The sequence below is a fragment of the Bombina bombina genome, chromosome 2 (assembly GCF_027579735.1).
Source record: "Bombina bombina isolate aBomBom1 chromosome 2, aBomBom1.pri, whole genome shotgun sequence".
Lineage (NCBI taxonomy): Eukaryota > Metazoa > Chordata > Amphibia > Anura > Bombinatoridae > Bombina > Bombina bombina.
The window spans coordinates 149,525,852-149,543,120 of NC_069500.1; the positions used below are offsets into that span (position 1 = coordinate 149,525,852).

The 17,269-nt window shown below is 37.0% G+C and overlaps 1 protein-coding gene across 2 annotated transcripts in view; it reads left to right on the forward strand.

Annotated features, from left to right (window-relative positions):
• The window catches only part of SETD9 (SET domain containing 9), a 120,226-nt gene that overhangs the window by 31,858 nt on the left and 71,099 nt on the right, over positions 1 to 17,269 (forward strand). Inside the window, exon 6 of one of the 2 annotated variants that reach the window (XM_053701289.1) lies at positions 8,106 to 8,752. The exons of the other annotated variant lie outside the window; for it this stretch is intronic. Within the exon in view, the coding sequence (XP_053557264.1) occupies positions 8,106 to 8,193 (88 nt within the window). The 3' untranslated portion in view covers positions 8,194 to 8,752. Of the gene's footprint in view, positions 1 to 8,105; positions 8,753 to 17,269 lie in introns of those variants that run through there. 2 annotated transcript variants of the gene reach the window in all.

The following is a 17,269-nucleotide window of genomic DNA, read 5'->3' on the forward strand; positions in this document are numbered from 1 at the left end:
TAATGGAGGAAAAAGATATGAGTTTGAACCTCCAGGGCACTGCTAGTGCATCTATTAGATCTGCTTGGGGATCCCTCGACCCGTACCTGGGTAGCTTGGTATTGAGACGGGACGCAATGAGATCAATCTCCAGCGTCCCCCACTTGCTGCATATCTCTGCAAAGACTTTGGGATGGAGAGACCATTCCCCTGGATGGAAGGATTGCCTGCTGAGAAAATCTGCCTCCTTGTCCACAGCTGGAATGTGGATCGCTGACAGTGAACAGCTGTGGGCCTCACCCACTCCAGAATCTGAGATACTTCCTTCATCGCTAAGGAACTTCTCGTCTTCCTCAAGACAAAAGGATGGTGCTTGCACCAGAATATCATCTAAGTATGGGGCTACTGCAATACCCTGAGTTCTGGCAACGGCTAGAAGAGCCCCCCAGAACATTCGTAAGGATTCTTGGAGCAGTAGCTAGGCCAAACGGAAGGGCAATGAACTGGAAGTGCTGGTCCAGGAATGCAAACCTCAGGAACTGAAAGTGTTCCCTGTGGATTGAAACATGAAGGTAAGTGTCCTTCAGATCTATAGTTAGAATAAACTGGCCTTCCTGAATTAAAGGAAAGATGGACCTTATCGTCTCCATCTTGAAGGAAGGGACACTGAGAAATTTGTTTAAGCACTTTAGGTCCAGAATTAAGCGGAAAGTTCCCTCCTTTGGGACCACGAAAATGTTTGAATAAAACTCCAAACCTCTTTTTTTTTTTTCTTCAATAGGCACTGGGACAACAACTCCTAAGGAGGATGGATCCCAAACGCACCCTAGAAAGGCATCCCTCTTTTCTAGTCTAGTAGGAATCTGCCCCTTGGCGAATGAGATTTGAAGCCTATCTTCTATCCCTGAGATACCACCTCCAGGACCCACGGATCCTGTACGTCCTTGAACCAGGCGTCTGAAAAAAGAGACAATCTGCCCCCTACACAATCCGATCCCGGATCAGGGGCCGCCCCTTCATGCCAATTTGTTTTCGGCTGGCTTTTTATTCTGCTTAGATTTATTCCAGGACTGAGACAGCTTCCAAGTACTCTTGGGTTGCTTGCAGGAGGATTGTTGTCGTTGGGATTTGTCAGAATGAAAGGAACGAAAATTAGAAGATTGTCCAGGCCTGGACCAAATAAAATCTTTCCCTTGAAGGGAAGAGAAAGGAGTCTGGACTTAGAAGTCATATCCGCAGACTAAGACTTCAACCAGAGCGCCCGGCATCACAGATAAAAGAATTAGCAATTCTCAGAGCTTTAATTCTGTCTTGAATATCCTCGAGGGTAGACTCCACCTCAATAAGTTCTGACAAAGAGTCACACCAGTAGGTAGCCGATCCAGCAACTGCAGCCGCCTGTTGAAACAACCCCGTATGTTGAAACATCTTTCTCAGGTTTCCATTTTCTTATCCATCGGCTATCTGAACGAAGAACTATCCTCAAGAGGTATAGTAGTACGTTTAGCAAGCGTAGCGATAGCACCATCCACAAATCCAGTTGCAAGTCCGGGACTGGGAACAACTTTTTAAAAGTAGACGAGGGGGAAAAGGAAGAACCAATTATTTCCCATTTGTTCTTAAAAATATTCGCCATCTTAACCGGTATAGGAAAAGTCAAAGGAACTTTCCTGTCTTCCTAAACTCTGTCTAATTTAGGTATCATAGGTTCTTCAGGCAGCGCGGCCTCTGGAACCTCTAACGTAGACAGAACCTCCTTTAATAAAAAATGCAAGTGCTCAATTTTAAATCTAAAGGACGGTTCCTCCGCAGCAGGATGTTTAGATGCTATGGACTCTGACCCAAAAAGTTCACCCTCTGAAGCTACAGAGGTTAACTCATCATCGGATAACTGGGCCATAATAGCTAAATCCGATAAATATTTAGATGACTCCAGGTCAGGAGAGCTATGTTTAACCTTTCTCTTGCGTTTGTTAGAGCGAGGTAATGCACTGAGGGCCACAGACACCGCCGTTTGTAACTGCGCAGCAAAGTCTGCAGGAACAAGGCCCCCTCCAGATGGAGGATTAGATATGCTACGGGGAACTGCATGTGGAGTGGGTAATGTAGCAAGGGTAGTAATCTCACGGGACATAATTAAGTGGGCAGGAAAACCACGGCCTCCTCACAATATAAACAGGTATGATTTAGTACAGAAGGAGTACCTTCTAACATGTCAGAGTCCTCCATAGCTCAGGTTATACCCACAGAAGGACACAAATAAAAACGTTTTTTATTATAGAAAACTGCACCTTTATACTCCCAATGGCTGGGGCACTCACCACCTCCTAGACCCAGACAGTTAACAGAGGAAATGCTCTCCTCAGGTTCAAGTCTCTCAGCCGGAATGGAGGAAAAGAACATAGACCACACCCGGTCACATGGAGTGCAAGACAGTACTTCCCCTGTTATTACAAGTACAGCAAGTAATAGGAGCTGTGCAACACTTTCAAAATGAAAGTGAAACTTAAAAGTGAAACATGTTTGTTCCAGCCAAAAACACAGTCTATCAGCCCAGGAAAAAAATTACACAAAGCAGCATGTAAATAATTCATACACCGATTAATTAACCCCAACTGTTCAATAAACCCCCTTCAGAGGATATTAACCCTGGTTCCTATCAAGAAGGTATAAAAGGGGAAACCAAAAGAATGATCAGGGACAGAATAAGGGAGCATCTCCTGTGTATTGAAAAGGGTTTTGAGGATACTAACCTCTATAACCACTTTAAACAAGTACATAGTGGCAGAATGAAAGATTTAAAATATTGGGGGATATTACAAGTGAAGCAGAATTGGAGAGGTGGCAACATAGAAAAAAAGTTGAAATTAAACGAGGCTGAATTTATTTATAGATATGACACACTTATTTCCTGCTGGCCTAAATTCTGAGTTAGACATTTCCCCATTTCTGTTGGATTAATATTTATTTGATAGAAAATTGAAAAATACTGACTGATTTTATATTTCTCACATTATGAAGCTATTGTGATGTGAGATCCTTCTGTCTTCCACCCCTTCCCTCCCTGTTTGAAATAGAATAACTTAAGAAATAGACAAAATAATTTAATTTTTAATTTTTATATTTCGGGCCTATTTTTTATCATTATCTTTATCATTATTTTTGTAATAGACTGCTATTTGTAAATTTATCATATTTATATTTTAAATGATAAATTCAAAAAACTTGTTTTGTGGTTATGCAATTTTTTTAATGGCTGTAACACACCTCACTATTGCACTTTATGAAATTATACTTTTTCATCTTAAAGAATCCTATATATATATATTTTATTTTTAATTATATCTGTTTAACTATTATACATTCTATGTGGAGAAATAGCAATTATTTGGTTACCTTAAATATATTGGTTGCCATTACCACCTTTTAACCATACCACCTTCAAGCTACCAATTAGATTGGACCAATAAGAATTGGGAAACACCTTTAAAAAGGTGAACTTGTTGCAACTGATTTATCTTGAAAAAGCCCTGTATAGGGAGAAACGCGTTGATGTAGTTGCAACTCAAAGAACTTATTTATTCCTTGTGTAGCTGGAGCTACAACTTTTATCTTTATCACTTTGGGACTCTGACATTTGTGATTACTGTCTGCAAACAGACGCTGGTTGTAAACCTTGCCTGAAAAATTGGGATAATTGCTTCCTAAACCAGTTTGGTTTCTCGAGCCATAAAGACAAAGTGGATGTCTGGTATACCTTGGATACAAACAACCCGGCTTGCAGTAAGATCATTGTCCCTTTACTTCTGAAAGACTGATTATAACTCAATCTGCCTATTCCACACTACCTAAGAGTATTGTGCGTGCTGTAAGGCACTCAAGTGCAGTTACTCTGTGTTGTGAATTAGGGCAGCCACATTCTTTCTGCTGTTCCGAAAAAGGACCAATCGGATTGCTCTTCGAGGACAGAGCCCACATAAGTGACGTCATCCCGCTACGGCTGTAATCTCACTCGCAGAGACAACAGATTGTGTACAGCCTGGGGGTAAGCTTGCCGTTTGAGCGCATATCCATTTTTCATTTGGATTCCTACTGTGGATTCATTTAGACACTGTCTAGAGACTGAGACTATTGTACTGGTTTTATCCTGTGAAGTTTTTATTTTTACATGTTTATGTGGTGGCAACCTCTACCTATTCTAACGGAGACGTCCGTTCATATTAAAGGGACAGTATACTGTAAAATAGTTTTTCCCTTAATGTGTTTACAATTGCTTTTTTTACCAACTGCAGAGGAAAAAATGTATGAAAATTAGCTTTTTAAGGCTTATTTGTATATATTAAAGCTCTGATTTTGTGTTTTGAAGCCACAACCTAATAAAATGGGTTGAGCTTGTAGGTATAATCAGATCTCATTACTGTATCACATTGTGCACATATACTTGCTTCTTTATCTTATATCTGTCCTTAAAACAATCACCAGTACTTTGAGAGAACAATGGAAAATCAACATTGTATTACCTTATCTCTGCTATAACTGACTGGGAGTGTAATTTCTTCTGCTGGCTGTGTTTACAAAGCTTATCTATAGCTGGAACGCTCGGCCACAAACTTTCAGAATAGGTGGGGATACCAAATGCTAAATCAACAATTTCAAATGCCAATACAAGGGTAAAGGAGCTACTTGTAAACAATTTAATACACTCCAGCAGGTAAAGTGGATCATTGGGAACAAATTAAAGGGGAGAAATTTTTTGAGTAAACTGTCCCTTTAAGTATTGCTAGCATTTTATCATTTGTGTTTTTTATTACTTTATATGTGTTTATTAAATTGTGGCATAGCCACTATTAATCACTATCCTCACTAGTCACTGACTTATTTGTCCTCACTTTTTTCATTGTTTCAATGAACGACTTATTTATTGAATCACACTACATGTATTGATTTGGGGTTTGTTATTCCCCACACCTGATACATATTATCATTAATTATCAGTAATTTTCCATTGTATATTTCATTTACGCATGGTCACTTTTATTATCCATTTATATGCACTAGTCCCTTATTTGGACTGACACAGCTTTATTCACCTTCAGCTACAGCGCTCCTGCTTTTCTATTTCCTGTGTTTAATGTATGACCTATGATAGGGACTCCTAGGTTATTTCAGGAGCTTGGTGGTTTCACTCTGCGCTCATTAGACATATTTAATTCTAGCCACACTTTGACCCTGTTATAGAGTTTTATGTATAAAAATTTAAACAATCTTACCTCCAGGATCCATGCTGTGTAACAGAACACAGCCTCTCAAGTGTGACAGTCTTATAGCAGCACTCCTGACATGGACTTTAGTGAGAGAAAGCAGGCAGTGAAACTTGTCAACACTGATTGCTTAGGAGCTGTTATCAGTAGTCTGGATGGTTTTGCAGAAAAAACTTTCCCTGCATCTCCAGACTCTGTATCTCCAAACTTTCATCAATACCCTCACTGAGAGGTTGACATGACTACTTAAAACTCCAGTCCTATCTCGAAGGGAAGATACCCTTTTTCAGGACTCTCCGAATCTTCTGCCACCTCCTAATGTGACGAAAGGCAAAGAATGACTGGGGTAGTGAGGAAGTGGGAGGGATATTTAAGCCTTTGGCTGGGGTGTCTTTATCTCCTTCTGGTGGCCAGGTGTTGTATTTCCCAACAGCAAGGGATGAAGCAGTGGACTCGCCCTTCCTTAAAAAGGAAAAATTGTTTAAAATTGCTGGCAAGTATTTTAAAATAATTTTTAAAAATAAGCAAAATTAATTACATAGCTAGGCTGCCTAGAGGAGCTAACTCCACCCCTCTCATCACTGTTTAGACACAGGTATTGTATTTCAACTAAGTTCACAGCTTCTAGGCATGCTCCAGCAGATAATCCCTATTCACTTTTGCATTCTACCAAAAAAACAATAAACATAGATACAGCCATAAAAGGAATTGTGTGGGTGGAGTTAGAGCTTTACAATTCAGAAACTAAAAAGAAAGGGTTAATGGCGAGGCACTGCAGTATAAATTTGCAGTTAAAGTAATTAAAGTAAATTATTTTTTGTTTCTATCCCAACTTGTTTTATGTCCCTTTAAATAAAAAGATGATCTGGTTCAATTTGGGTGTTAACCCATTTATATATTTAATAATTTATGTCCAGAAAAAATGAAGAATACGATATTGTAACCATGTATGTAGCATGTTACCTTTCTATTTGCTTGCCCATCAATAATCCATTAAACTAGGGAACAACAATTTCAGCTTTTGGGGAAAGAGGTACCTAGTTAGTGATCTCAGATTTTTTTTTTAATGATGTGTAGCCGTTTTAACAACAGAGGCTAAGACAACGTAACACTTACATAGCTGAGTAGGTGGGAGAGGGTACTGTGGGTACATTGTACTTAAAGTGAATGTAAATTTTGATGCTAAAGTGCCCAGCTTTTAAAAATTTGATTAAAAACAGGGGCACTTAAATTCATAAAAATTTACATTTCACTCGTGTTGTGAAAAAATACTCACCTTTTAATCTTGACAGCCGCTCCAGCTTCCTCCGCCCGTCGCAAAGCCTCTTCCTGGGTCTAAAATGAGGAATCTGGCTTCCTCCAATCACGGCGTTGAATCAGACACTGATTCCCCCGGGGGGGGGAAGCCGTGATTGGAGGGTGACCGATCCATCATTTCTGATGTCAGAAATGGCTTGTTACGACCGAGGGAAGCTGGAACAACTGTTTTTAATCGAATCTTTAAAAACCGGGCACTTTAGCATCAAAAGTTATTCACTTTAACATGTCTCTGATACCTGAAAGGAGTATAGTCATGCCAAAAGAATTGCAAATGGATCAGAAGTTGTAGTTAAAACTAAAGTGGGAAAATCAAGTGTAAATGGTTAGAGGCTAAGGTCAAGGATATAGATGTCCCCTATCAAAATGTAGAGTTTGCAAAAAAAATTGTTTAACTTTTTGATTAATTAAGCTGCACAAAGTGATAAAAATGTAAGAATGAATAGGGGCTTAAAGCTCATTTGCATGTGCATTTTTTGAGTTTTGAAGTTTTGTATCTTATTTCTAAGTGTAGAGGTCAAAGCATACATGCCAGATTTTCCAAGGACAGTTACAATTTTTGGCTTCCAGTCCCATAGCAAAATTGTCCTGGAATGCTGTCCTACATTGTAAAAATCTGCCCTGCACTGTGAGCTTGGCATGGATGTATGTGGCTGTGGAAAGTCATTGTTGGTCTTAGATGTATATTGCGGTATCTGAATTTCCTGCACTTTACATTAAAACAGCAGAATAATAAAATGTCTAAATTGCTGAACTGGCTTCTGTGGCTCTGCAGTCTACCAGTTAGACAAATACAAAGTGTAATATTTTGTGTGTGCGCAATTCACATCAATTATTTTGGTGCAAAACAAAAAGGCCAAAATTATAGAAACCATCAGTCAGAGTGGTCAGTAATCAGTAACCGGTTTACTTGATTGATCTGATACAGAGTGTCCCTGGGAATTTCTTCCATGTAAAAATTTTTCTTTTTTACGTTTAGTTTCCATGTATATATTTTTTTTATATTTCTTTCTTTCTGTTACCTAGGGATGTGATTAAATGAACAGTAACATCAAACCTAAACTTTTATGATTCAGAAAGAGAAAGCAAATTAAAAACAACTTTCCTATTAACTTCTATGATCAAATTTGCTTTATTTTCTTATTATCCTTTATTAAAGAGGTAGGGCTACGAGCAACAACTCACTGATGGGAGCTAGGTGCTGATTGGTGGCTGTATTTGTGTCTTTTGTTATTAGATCACCAGATGTGTTCAGCTATTTTCCAGTAGTGGATTGCTGTTCTTGAGCCTACTCTTCAACAACAAATATCAAGAGAACAAAGCTACATTTATAACAGAAGTTCAATGTAAAGTTGTTTAACATTGCATGCTCTATCTGAATTCTGTCCCTTTTAAGTTCTATTACTTGCATTGTGTGTATTCAGGTATCTATACATATGGAGTCAATTCACATTTATTTTCCAGCTCAATTATGTAAGAAAATGACAGACTAGAATAATTACTGATTTTTTTTTTGTGACGTTAAATGTTTTTTGTTTTATTTTACAGACCTTTGAGATGTGTTGTCCTTGTTGCCCTCAGGGACATAAATTGCGGAGAGGAACTTTTTTCAAACTATTTTACACTAATTCGATAAAGAGTCATCGTTTTCTCAGTGTCAGACACATGATTAATTATTGATGGATGCTTAGCAGGTGTTGCATATGAAGTCCTGTACAGTAATAAGCAATACTGCTCTTGGTATTTCTGCTGTCTATCTGTGGCTCGGCCAGTTTGCACTGTTTGAGCTGATTGTTTTCAATTTGCTGATAAAGTGGCTTCAGTAATAAACATCGGCTGCATTGAATGGAATAATCTTTAGTCATCAGGGGTGGTTATGTTAGTGCAATATTCTTGCAACCCATTGCAAATTAGTGACTAGAATACATTGGTCTCCATTGTTCAAGGATTGACTTTTCAAATGCAATGCAAGACCAAGCTGGGCTTAAACATACAGAAATATGCTGCTATAGGATCTAAAGTGACCCTTCTTGAAGAGAATACAAACTGCCCTGGGACTTTAAGTGAATGTTTGAACTTAATACTATGGTTTTATAGATGACTTGTGTTTGTTCATGAGCACATTTTTTGTGTGCTGCATCTCAGAACTTTCCCATTTATATTGTTCCATATCAATATAAATATTATAAAAAGCTTATGGACTGAATGTTTGTAATATTTACACACAACCTTTTGTTTACTGTTAAAAATACATTTTATAAATCGTTTCTATACACCAGTTGTAGTAACAATAGTTGACAAATGTTAAATATTGGAAAAAAAAAAAGGTTTTATATATATATATATATATATATATATATATATATATATATATATATATATATATATATATATATATATAACTAGTATCTTTCAGATATTGGTAAAATTACTACTATACTGTATCTCAGATACTGGTGAAATAATATTGACTACAATTTTAAGGGCTTGCGCAAAAATTCTGAATTCGTATATTGTTCAAATCCAATGCCAGAACAAACCAAATACCACAAACAGATGCCATGTTTGTGATTGTTTCACTAACAAATCACAAACTCTGAATTCTTGCTCTTCTTATGGCCACAAAACCTTGTGCATTGGCAAAATAACGGTGACTGCTAAATCATGGCTGCTATAATAGAGATGGCTATTAGACCTCAGATGTGGATAGATTTATATAATTAAATGTAGGTTTGAGGTATTGTTAGGATAATTTAGCTTATATATGATCAGCTAACAATATGTTTAGTTGTAAAAGCAGATGTATTATTAGTAGAAGTAAAAGGTGGTTTGATTATGGAATAGATATATACAAGTGGTAATGAGAAATACTGTAGGGGAATTCAAGAATGCCTGAGATATATAAGTATATAAGGTTAAGAATTCATGAAAGGAGTATTAAAGGGACAGTAAACACCAGAATTTTTGTTTAAAAAGATAAATACCTTTTATTACCCATTCCCCAGTTTTGCACAACCAACACGGTTATTATAATACATGTTTTACCTCTGTGATTACCTATTATCTGAGCCTCTGCAAACTGCCCCCTTATTTCAGTTCTTTTGACAGACTTGCATTTTAGCCAATCAGTGCTCAGTCCTAGGTAACTTCACGTGCGTGAGCTCAATGCTATCTATATGAAACACATGAACTAACACCCTCTAGTGGTGAAACATTTTTAAAAAATGCATTCAGATTAGAGGCAGCCTTCAAGGAATTAGCATATGAACCTCCTAGGTTTAGCTTTCAACTAAGAATACCAAAAGAACAAAGCAAAATTGGTGATAAAAGTAAATTGGAAAGTTGTTTAACATTACATGCTCTATTTAAATCATGAAAGTTTATGTTGGACTTGACTGTCCATTTAAATGCAAATTGGAATTTGTAGGAAAATGCAGCTTTCAAATGATTAATACAGCTCTACCCTATCCATATGGATGTGGTATGAGTGGGTATAATACTGCAGAAAAGTCTTCTATTTTAAAGTGCTTCATGTGGTGTAGCCCTGATTCTACTTAAGTATAATTAAGTAAAATATTTATTAACTAATTGAACTTACAGGCTCAGGTTATTCTTTTGCTGAAAGACGGTTTACTACTTATAAATTGTACAAGCTCATAGTGCAGATTTCTACAATAATATTTACACTTGTACCATCTAGTAACCTTACTGCTCTTGCAATAAATGCTTGCCATCCAATGCGGGCTTTACAAGTCTAACTTTGACACATATCTGACTCTAATTTGGCCACAACACATCCGCTGACCTGTGACGCTGCCAGCACCAGCGTGTGAAACAGTGATATTTTGTATCCGTTTTAAACTTGTTTTAATTATTGTAAAATAACGTTTTTTGTTTTTAATGAAAAGCTCCTCGGAATGTTGTTCTGTTCTCTCTGATTTGTAGTGTCTTATAAAGACATGCATTTTTGTTGCATTTTTAAAAAAAAAATGGTAAATGAACATCCCATTAACATAAAACAGACAAGCCGATTGCATGCAAGAAAGAAAATAGTTTAAAAGATTTAGTTGTGTGATTCAAACAATGGTCCCAAAGACAAGAAAGGCTTTTCTACAAGTGGTAAAGTATGTTTTACATATGGGGAAAGGCTTCAAAAATTTCCAATTTACACTATTGGGTGGGAAAAGGCTTAGAAAGTTCAAATTTACAGTAAGGATTTAGCAGTATGTTTGCCAATTGTTTGATTCAGGTGTTAGCCAATAAGTATATAAGCTTCACTTTTGTTCTTGCCCAGTTCTGAACCCATTAATAAAAAGAAAAAAAACATGTTTTTGTTCTGCTGCTGGCTTGTAGCACTAGCTATTACTTTAACTTTATTTAAAAAAGAAAGTAAACAAAAATAAATTTCAATATAAAATGTTTTATTATAGTGTAGAGTTGATTTTCTACACATTTTCATGATTTTTTTTTGCCCCTTTTCATGTAATGTAACAACTCGGAAATGAAAAAGCACATTGCAGACTTCACAAGGCTAACCCTACTACATATGTTTTCCTAGTTTGCTTTAACAGATAACTGCAAAACAATGCACTTTGTACTAATTCAATCACCATGGCTAACCTTGTCTGAAGAGTCAAGCCCAGATTTAGCTTCTGCAGGGGGGGGGGGAATCTTCTTGTGAAAGCGCAACACACTAAGATGTGGATTTGCACAGATCTTAGTGTTTTTTGTGCTTTCACAAGATGAAATCTGGTTCCGAAAAGACCCGAAGGCTGCAAGCATCCACCACCTTTTGCATTTGGCAGCTAACAAAGCAGCCTATTGCACATATCTCAAAGCAAGAAATATTGTGGGATTGATAAAGGAAGAGTTGCTGAATTCTGGTTTAAAAGAGCTAAAAGGTGTTAAAGATAAAATGGAACTATTGGCTCCTCCTTTGGAGAGACCTAGTCCGCTCCAGAAAGAATGTTTTCCTGTAGAAAATGCTGCTAAAGGTATTCATTTAAAGGGATAGTAAAGTCCAAATTAAGCTTTCATGATTCAGATAGGACATGTCATTTTTAACAACTTTCTAATTTTCTTTTATCTTAAAATTTGCTTTGTTCTCTTGTTCTTAGTTGAAAGCTAAACCTAGGTAGGCTCAAATGCTAATTTCTAAGCCCTTGAAAGAGGCAGTCAGCAGAAGTTTAGATACAAAGTAATTACAGATCCAAAAGTATATTTCTATAACAGTGTTGGTTAAGCAAAACTGGGGAATGGTAAATAAAGGGATTATCTATCTTTTTAAACAATAACATTTTTGTTGTTTACTATCCCTTTAATTACAACATGGGTGTTTTTAAGACCATACTATTCCAAGGGATTGATATTTACAGTTTAATGGTTCTTATCTGCAGGGATTTACAGAACTTTATAGATCACTTATCGGGTCATGTGTATGATTCAGGAAATCATATTTCTTAAAGGGTATAAATTAAACCTGCTTGGAAGTGCACGATAAGGAAAGGCTACACTTTCTATATTTTTTTGTCAGAAAAAAGGAAAGGGTGATATGTTAAGGTGTTTAATAAAGTTTAGGTTGAATTTTTCTAATTTTAAAAATGAATGTAGCAAACACATTTTTTTTTTACATAATGGATTTTATTAAAGGGATATGAAACCCAAAAAAATGATTTTGTGGTTCAGACAGCATACCATTTTAAAAAGTTCCCAATTTACTTCGTTCTCATGTTATTCTGTGTTGAAGAGATATTTGCCATTACAAGTGGCAGGTTATTGCTACCGCGAGCCGTGCTAGCATACAGAACACTGTCGGATGACACAGCTATTGGTTAAGAGGTGGAAACTTCACCTCATTGAAGAAGAGCGATGTGCCATGGGCGGCCAGAAACTCTGACTTTAGCGAGCTGCCGCAGCACAAACTGAGTGAGTTTAGTACCCTTTTTTAAATAAATAATCAATGAAACTCAACATTATTTTTAGTGATGGTAATTCCTAGCGTTTTTTTAAACGCTTGGTTTTATCATTACTTTCAATTACAGCAAAAAGTATATTGCAGAGTTGTTTTACTACCTACAATTACCTTAAAGATTTTTCATTACAATTTCAAAGTGTTTAATTTCTCTTTTAAAGAGACAGTAAATACCTTTTAGATTTTAATTTAAAATGTTTAGTTATGTATAGTAAAACAACTTTGCATTATACGTTCATTATTTATTTTGTCCCCTTTCCATTTAATTTAGCTCTGAAATGGTAGCTTCTTTAAATCTCAGACCTAGAAAAGTACACTGCAGACTTCTCACAAAGATCATTTCCCTAATTGGCTTTAACAGATAACAACTATCAAACAATTTACTTTATACTAGCAATATGTCCTTGACTAGCATAAATCCTGGATTGGCTCCTCCCATTAAGGCAAATGATGGGTGGTTATTAATTTTAAACAACTTTCCAATTTACTTTCATTAAAAAAAATGTACACAGTCTTTTATATTTACAATTTTTGAGTCACCAGATCCTACTGAGCATGTGCAAGAATTCACAGACTATACGTATATGCATTTGTGATTGGTTTATTGCTATCACATGGTACAAGGGGAGTGGAAATATACATAACTTTGAAATTTGTTATAAAAAAATCTACTACTCATTTGAAGTTCAGACTAAGTGCTATTGCATTGTCTTGTTATCTTGCATTTGATGATTATGCAAGTGGAATGTGTTGACTGGTCCTTTAAAGGGACAGTCTAGTATAAATGAAACTTTCATTATTCAGATAGGACTTTTAATTTTAATCAACTTTCCAATTTATTTTTATCAAAAAATTTGCTTTTTTTCTCTTGGTATTCTTAGTTTAAACTAAACATAGGTAGGCTCATATGCTAATTTCTAAGCCTTTGAGGGCTTCCTCTTATCACATGCTTTTTAAATCAATTTTCAACACAAAGAGACAGAAAGTACACGTGGGCTATATAGATAACACTGTGTTCAGGCACAGGGGGTTATTTAAGATCTAGCACAATACAATGCTAAATTTAAGACAATAGATAATAAACAGTCACAGTCGTGATCAGGGGGCTGGTAGAAGGTTCCTAGATACAAGGTAATCACAGAGGTAAAAAGTACATTAATATAACTGTGTTGGTTATGCAAAACTGGGGAATGGGTAATAAAGGGATTATCTATCTTTTAAAACAATAACAATTCTATGGTTGACTGTCCCTTTAACTTGAATTAAACATGCTTAGACTTGGTGGATATGTTATTCTATAGCGCAGGGTTCTTCAAACCATGGGTCAGAACCACCATACTCCCTGGGTCGCTACTAGTCTGTATGTGTTGTAGTAGAGTGTGTGTGTGTGTGTTATTTTTTACAACACTCTTAAGTTTGACTACAATGAGTAATAAAGTACAGACACATTTTAGTCACTTTGCCAAAAATTGCAGCTATCTTGTTGTATATTACTTCAGAAATTTTCAGACCAAGGGTTGTGAAGGTATGTGGTATCATGGCACTGGGTATTGGGGGGGGGGAAAGTTTGAAGAACCCTGCTATAGCAAGACAACAGAAATATGTATTTTTCAAAAAAATGACTAATGACTTATCTATATGGTGTAACCAGCCTTTATCACTTTCTGCCAAAATGAATCTCTTAATCCCTTTCCCTAAAGTTTACTATTTAATACAAAATTGTATTGCAATTAAAAATATTAATTGATATCCCTGGGGAAATAAAAGGTTCAAATATCTTAGGAAAAACTTCCTTCTTTGAAAAAAAGGTTTTCTTTTTGTCTTCTAAAATTGCAGTTTACTGGATTAAGGGATTAAATTATATATATATATTTATTATTTAGAAGAAAACTTAGACATTTTACATTAAAAGCACCCTTTAAATTGCCCTAGGAAGATAATTCCTAAATCAGTTAAGAGTACTCCTTTATATATTACAAAATCATGAGTACACCTGAGCTTGGGTGAGGTGCTTTAACCAATGGAAGATAGTCAGGCTCCGTGATGTCTGACTGACCATCTTCAATTGGTTAAAGCACCCCCAAGCTCAGGTGTTCTCATGACATTGCAATGGAGTTGTGTGTGTGTGTGTGTGTGTATGTATGTATGTATGTATGTATGTATGTATGTATGTATGTATGTATGTATATATATATATATATATATATATATATATATGTATGTATATATATATATATATATATATATATATAGCGCAATGGAGTCTCATTTTATTATAAAGAGAAAAGGCAGGAATTATTCCACCCATAAAGGTAAAGGTGTCTGTATTTCTATATAGGAGTAATGTTTTATATAGTGTTGTGCTTCTAGAGATAATATAGCGGTCTGTATTTCTACATAGGAGTAAACTATTTGCTTCCAATAAGGATTTTTGGGTTAATTGGTCAGTGCGCTTTTCAAGGGAGCACAATACAAAATGTATTCAGCCCATTGTCTTTATTTCTCTTGTATGGTGTATCCAGTCCACGGATTCATCCTTTACTTGTGGGATATTCTCCTTCCCTACAGGAAGTGGCAAAGAGAGCACACAGCAGAGCTGTCCATATAGCTCCCCCTCTAGCTCCACCCCCAGTCATTCTCTTTGCCGGCTCTAAGCACTAGGGTCTCTCTACGGGAGGGTAAAGTGAATGTGGTGTTAGAATTGTAGTTTTTATTATTTTCAATCAAAAGTTTGTTATTTTAAATGGTACCGGTTTGTACTATTTACTCTCTAGCAGAAAAGTGATGAAGATTTCTGCTGAGAGGAAAATGATTTTAGCATGTTGTAACTAAAATCCACTGCTATTCCCACACAGGACTGAGGAGTACCAGAAAACTTCAGTTGGGGGGAACAGTTTGCAGGGGAACTGCATTAAGGTATGTTCAGTCATTTATTTCTAGACAAGACTGAGATAATGCTAGAAGAGACTGACAATATCCCCATGAGGGGAGGGTAAGCTATGTTCAGAGACTTAGTATGGAATTGAATGCTTACATAACAGGGCTAATTATGCTGGTTGACACTAATTCAGGGCAATCGATTGCTTTATTAGACAAAAAGACACTTTGAAAGTACTGTTGGGTTCTTATCTGGGGTTATTACCCACATGGCTATTTTTTATTCACTTTGGAGTGATTTCTTAGGCCTCACAGCTCCGGAGTAGAGTGGGAGGGGCCTAATTTCACGCCTCAGTTGCGCATTTAGAATTACACAGAAGTTCATGCTGCTTCATATGGAGGGTCCTGCTGCTGTTTGAGGGCCTAAAGGAAGCTATATTCCCCCAAATCTGGTCCCTAAGGGCAGGTAGGGCCACAGCAGTGCTGTGGCAAGGTGCTGTAGTGATTTAACCGGGTGTTGGCTTTAGGCTGCTCCGGTTTGGGCATTAAGGGGTTAATCGTTTTGCTACTTGTGGTGCAATCTTATTAAGGCTCTGGGTACATACTGTGAAAATTTCAAAAGGATTACTGCATTTTTCACTGTTTTGTAAAATTGTGTGCCTTTTTTTATCTCTTAAAGGCACAGTAACGTTTTTTTAAATTGTGTTTTTTATTTGATTAAAGTGATTTCCAAGCCTGTCTGTGTATACTATTAGTCTGTTAAACATGTCTGACACTAAGGAAAATCCTTGTTCTATGTGTTTAGAAGCCATGGTGGAACCCCCTCTCAGAATGTGTCCCACTTGTACTGATATGTCTATACATTTTAAAGATCATATTGTTGCACTTAAGAATGTGGCCCAAGATGATTCTCAGACTGAAGATAACGAGGGTAGCCCGTCTGCCTCTCCCCAAGTGTCACAACCAGTTACGCCCGCTCAAGCGACGCCTAGTACCTCTAGTGCGTCTAACCCTTTTACATTACAAGACTTAGCGGCAGTCATGGATAATTCTCTTGCAGCTTTCTTATCTAAACTGCCCGTGTTACCTGCAAAGCGTGATAACTCCGTTTTAAGAACAGATTATGAGCATTCTGACGCTTTGGTAGCTGTATCTGATATACCTTCACAACGCTCTGAAGTGGGAGCGAGGGATTTGATGTCTGAAGGAGAAGTTTCTGATTCATGAAAGGTTCCTCCTCAGACAGATTCAGATACATTGGCTTTTAAATTTAAACTAGAACACCTCCGCGTGTTGCTCAGGGAGGTATTAGCTACTCTGGATGACTGCGACCCTTTGGTGGTCCCAGAGAAATTGTGTAAAATGGACAAGTACTTAGAGGTCCCTGTTTACACTGATGCGTTTCCGGTCCCTAAGAGGATAGCGGATATTGTTACTAGGGAGTGGGATAGACCAGGTGTCCCTTTTGTCCCCCCTCCTGTTTTTAAGAAAATGTTCCCCATATCTGACCCCATGCGGGACTCGTGGCAGACGGTCCCTAAGGTGGAGGGGGCTGTTTCTACACTTGCTAAATGCACAACCATACCAATTGAAGACAGTTGTGCTTTTAAAGACCCTATGGATAAAAAATTAGAGGGTTTACTTAAGAAAATTTTTGTTCAACAAGGTTTTCTCCAACCTATTGCCTGCATTATTCCTGTAACTACTGCAACTGCTTTCTGGTTTGAGGCGCTGGAAGACTCGCTCCAGACGGAGACCTCATATGAGGAAATTATGGATAGAATTAAGGCTCTAAAGCTAGCTAATTCTTTTATCACTGATGCTGCTTTCCAAATAGCTAAGTTAGCGGCGAAAAATTCAGGTT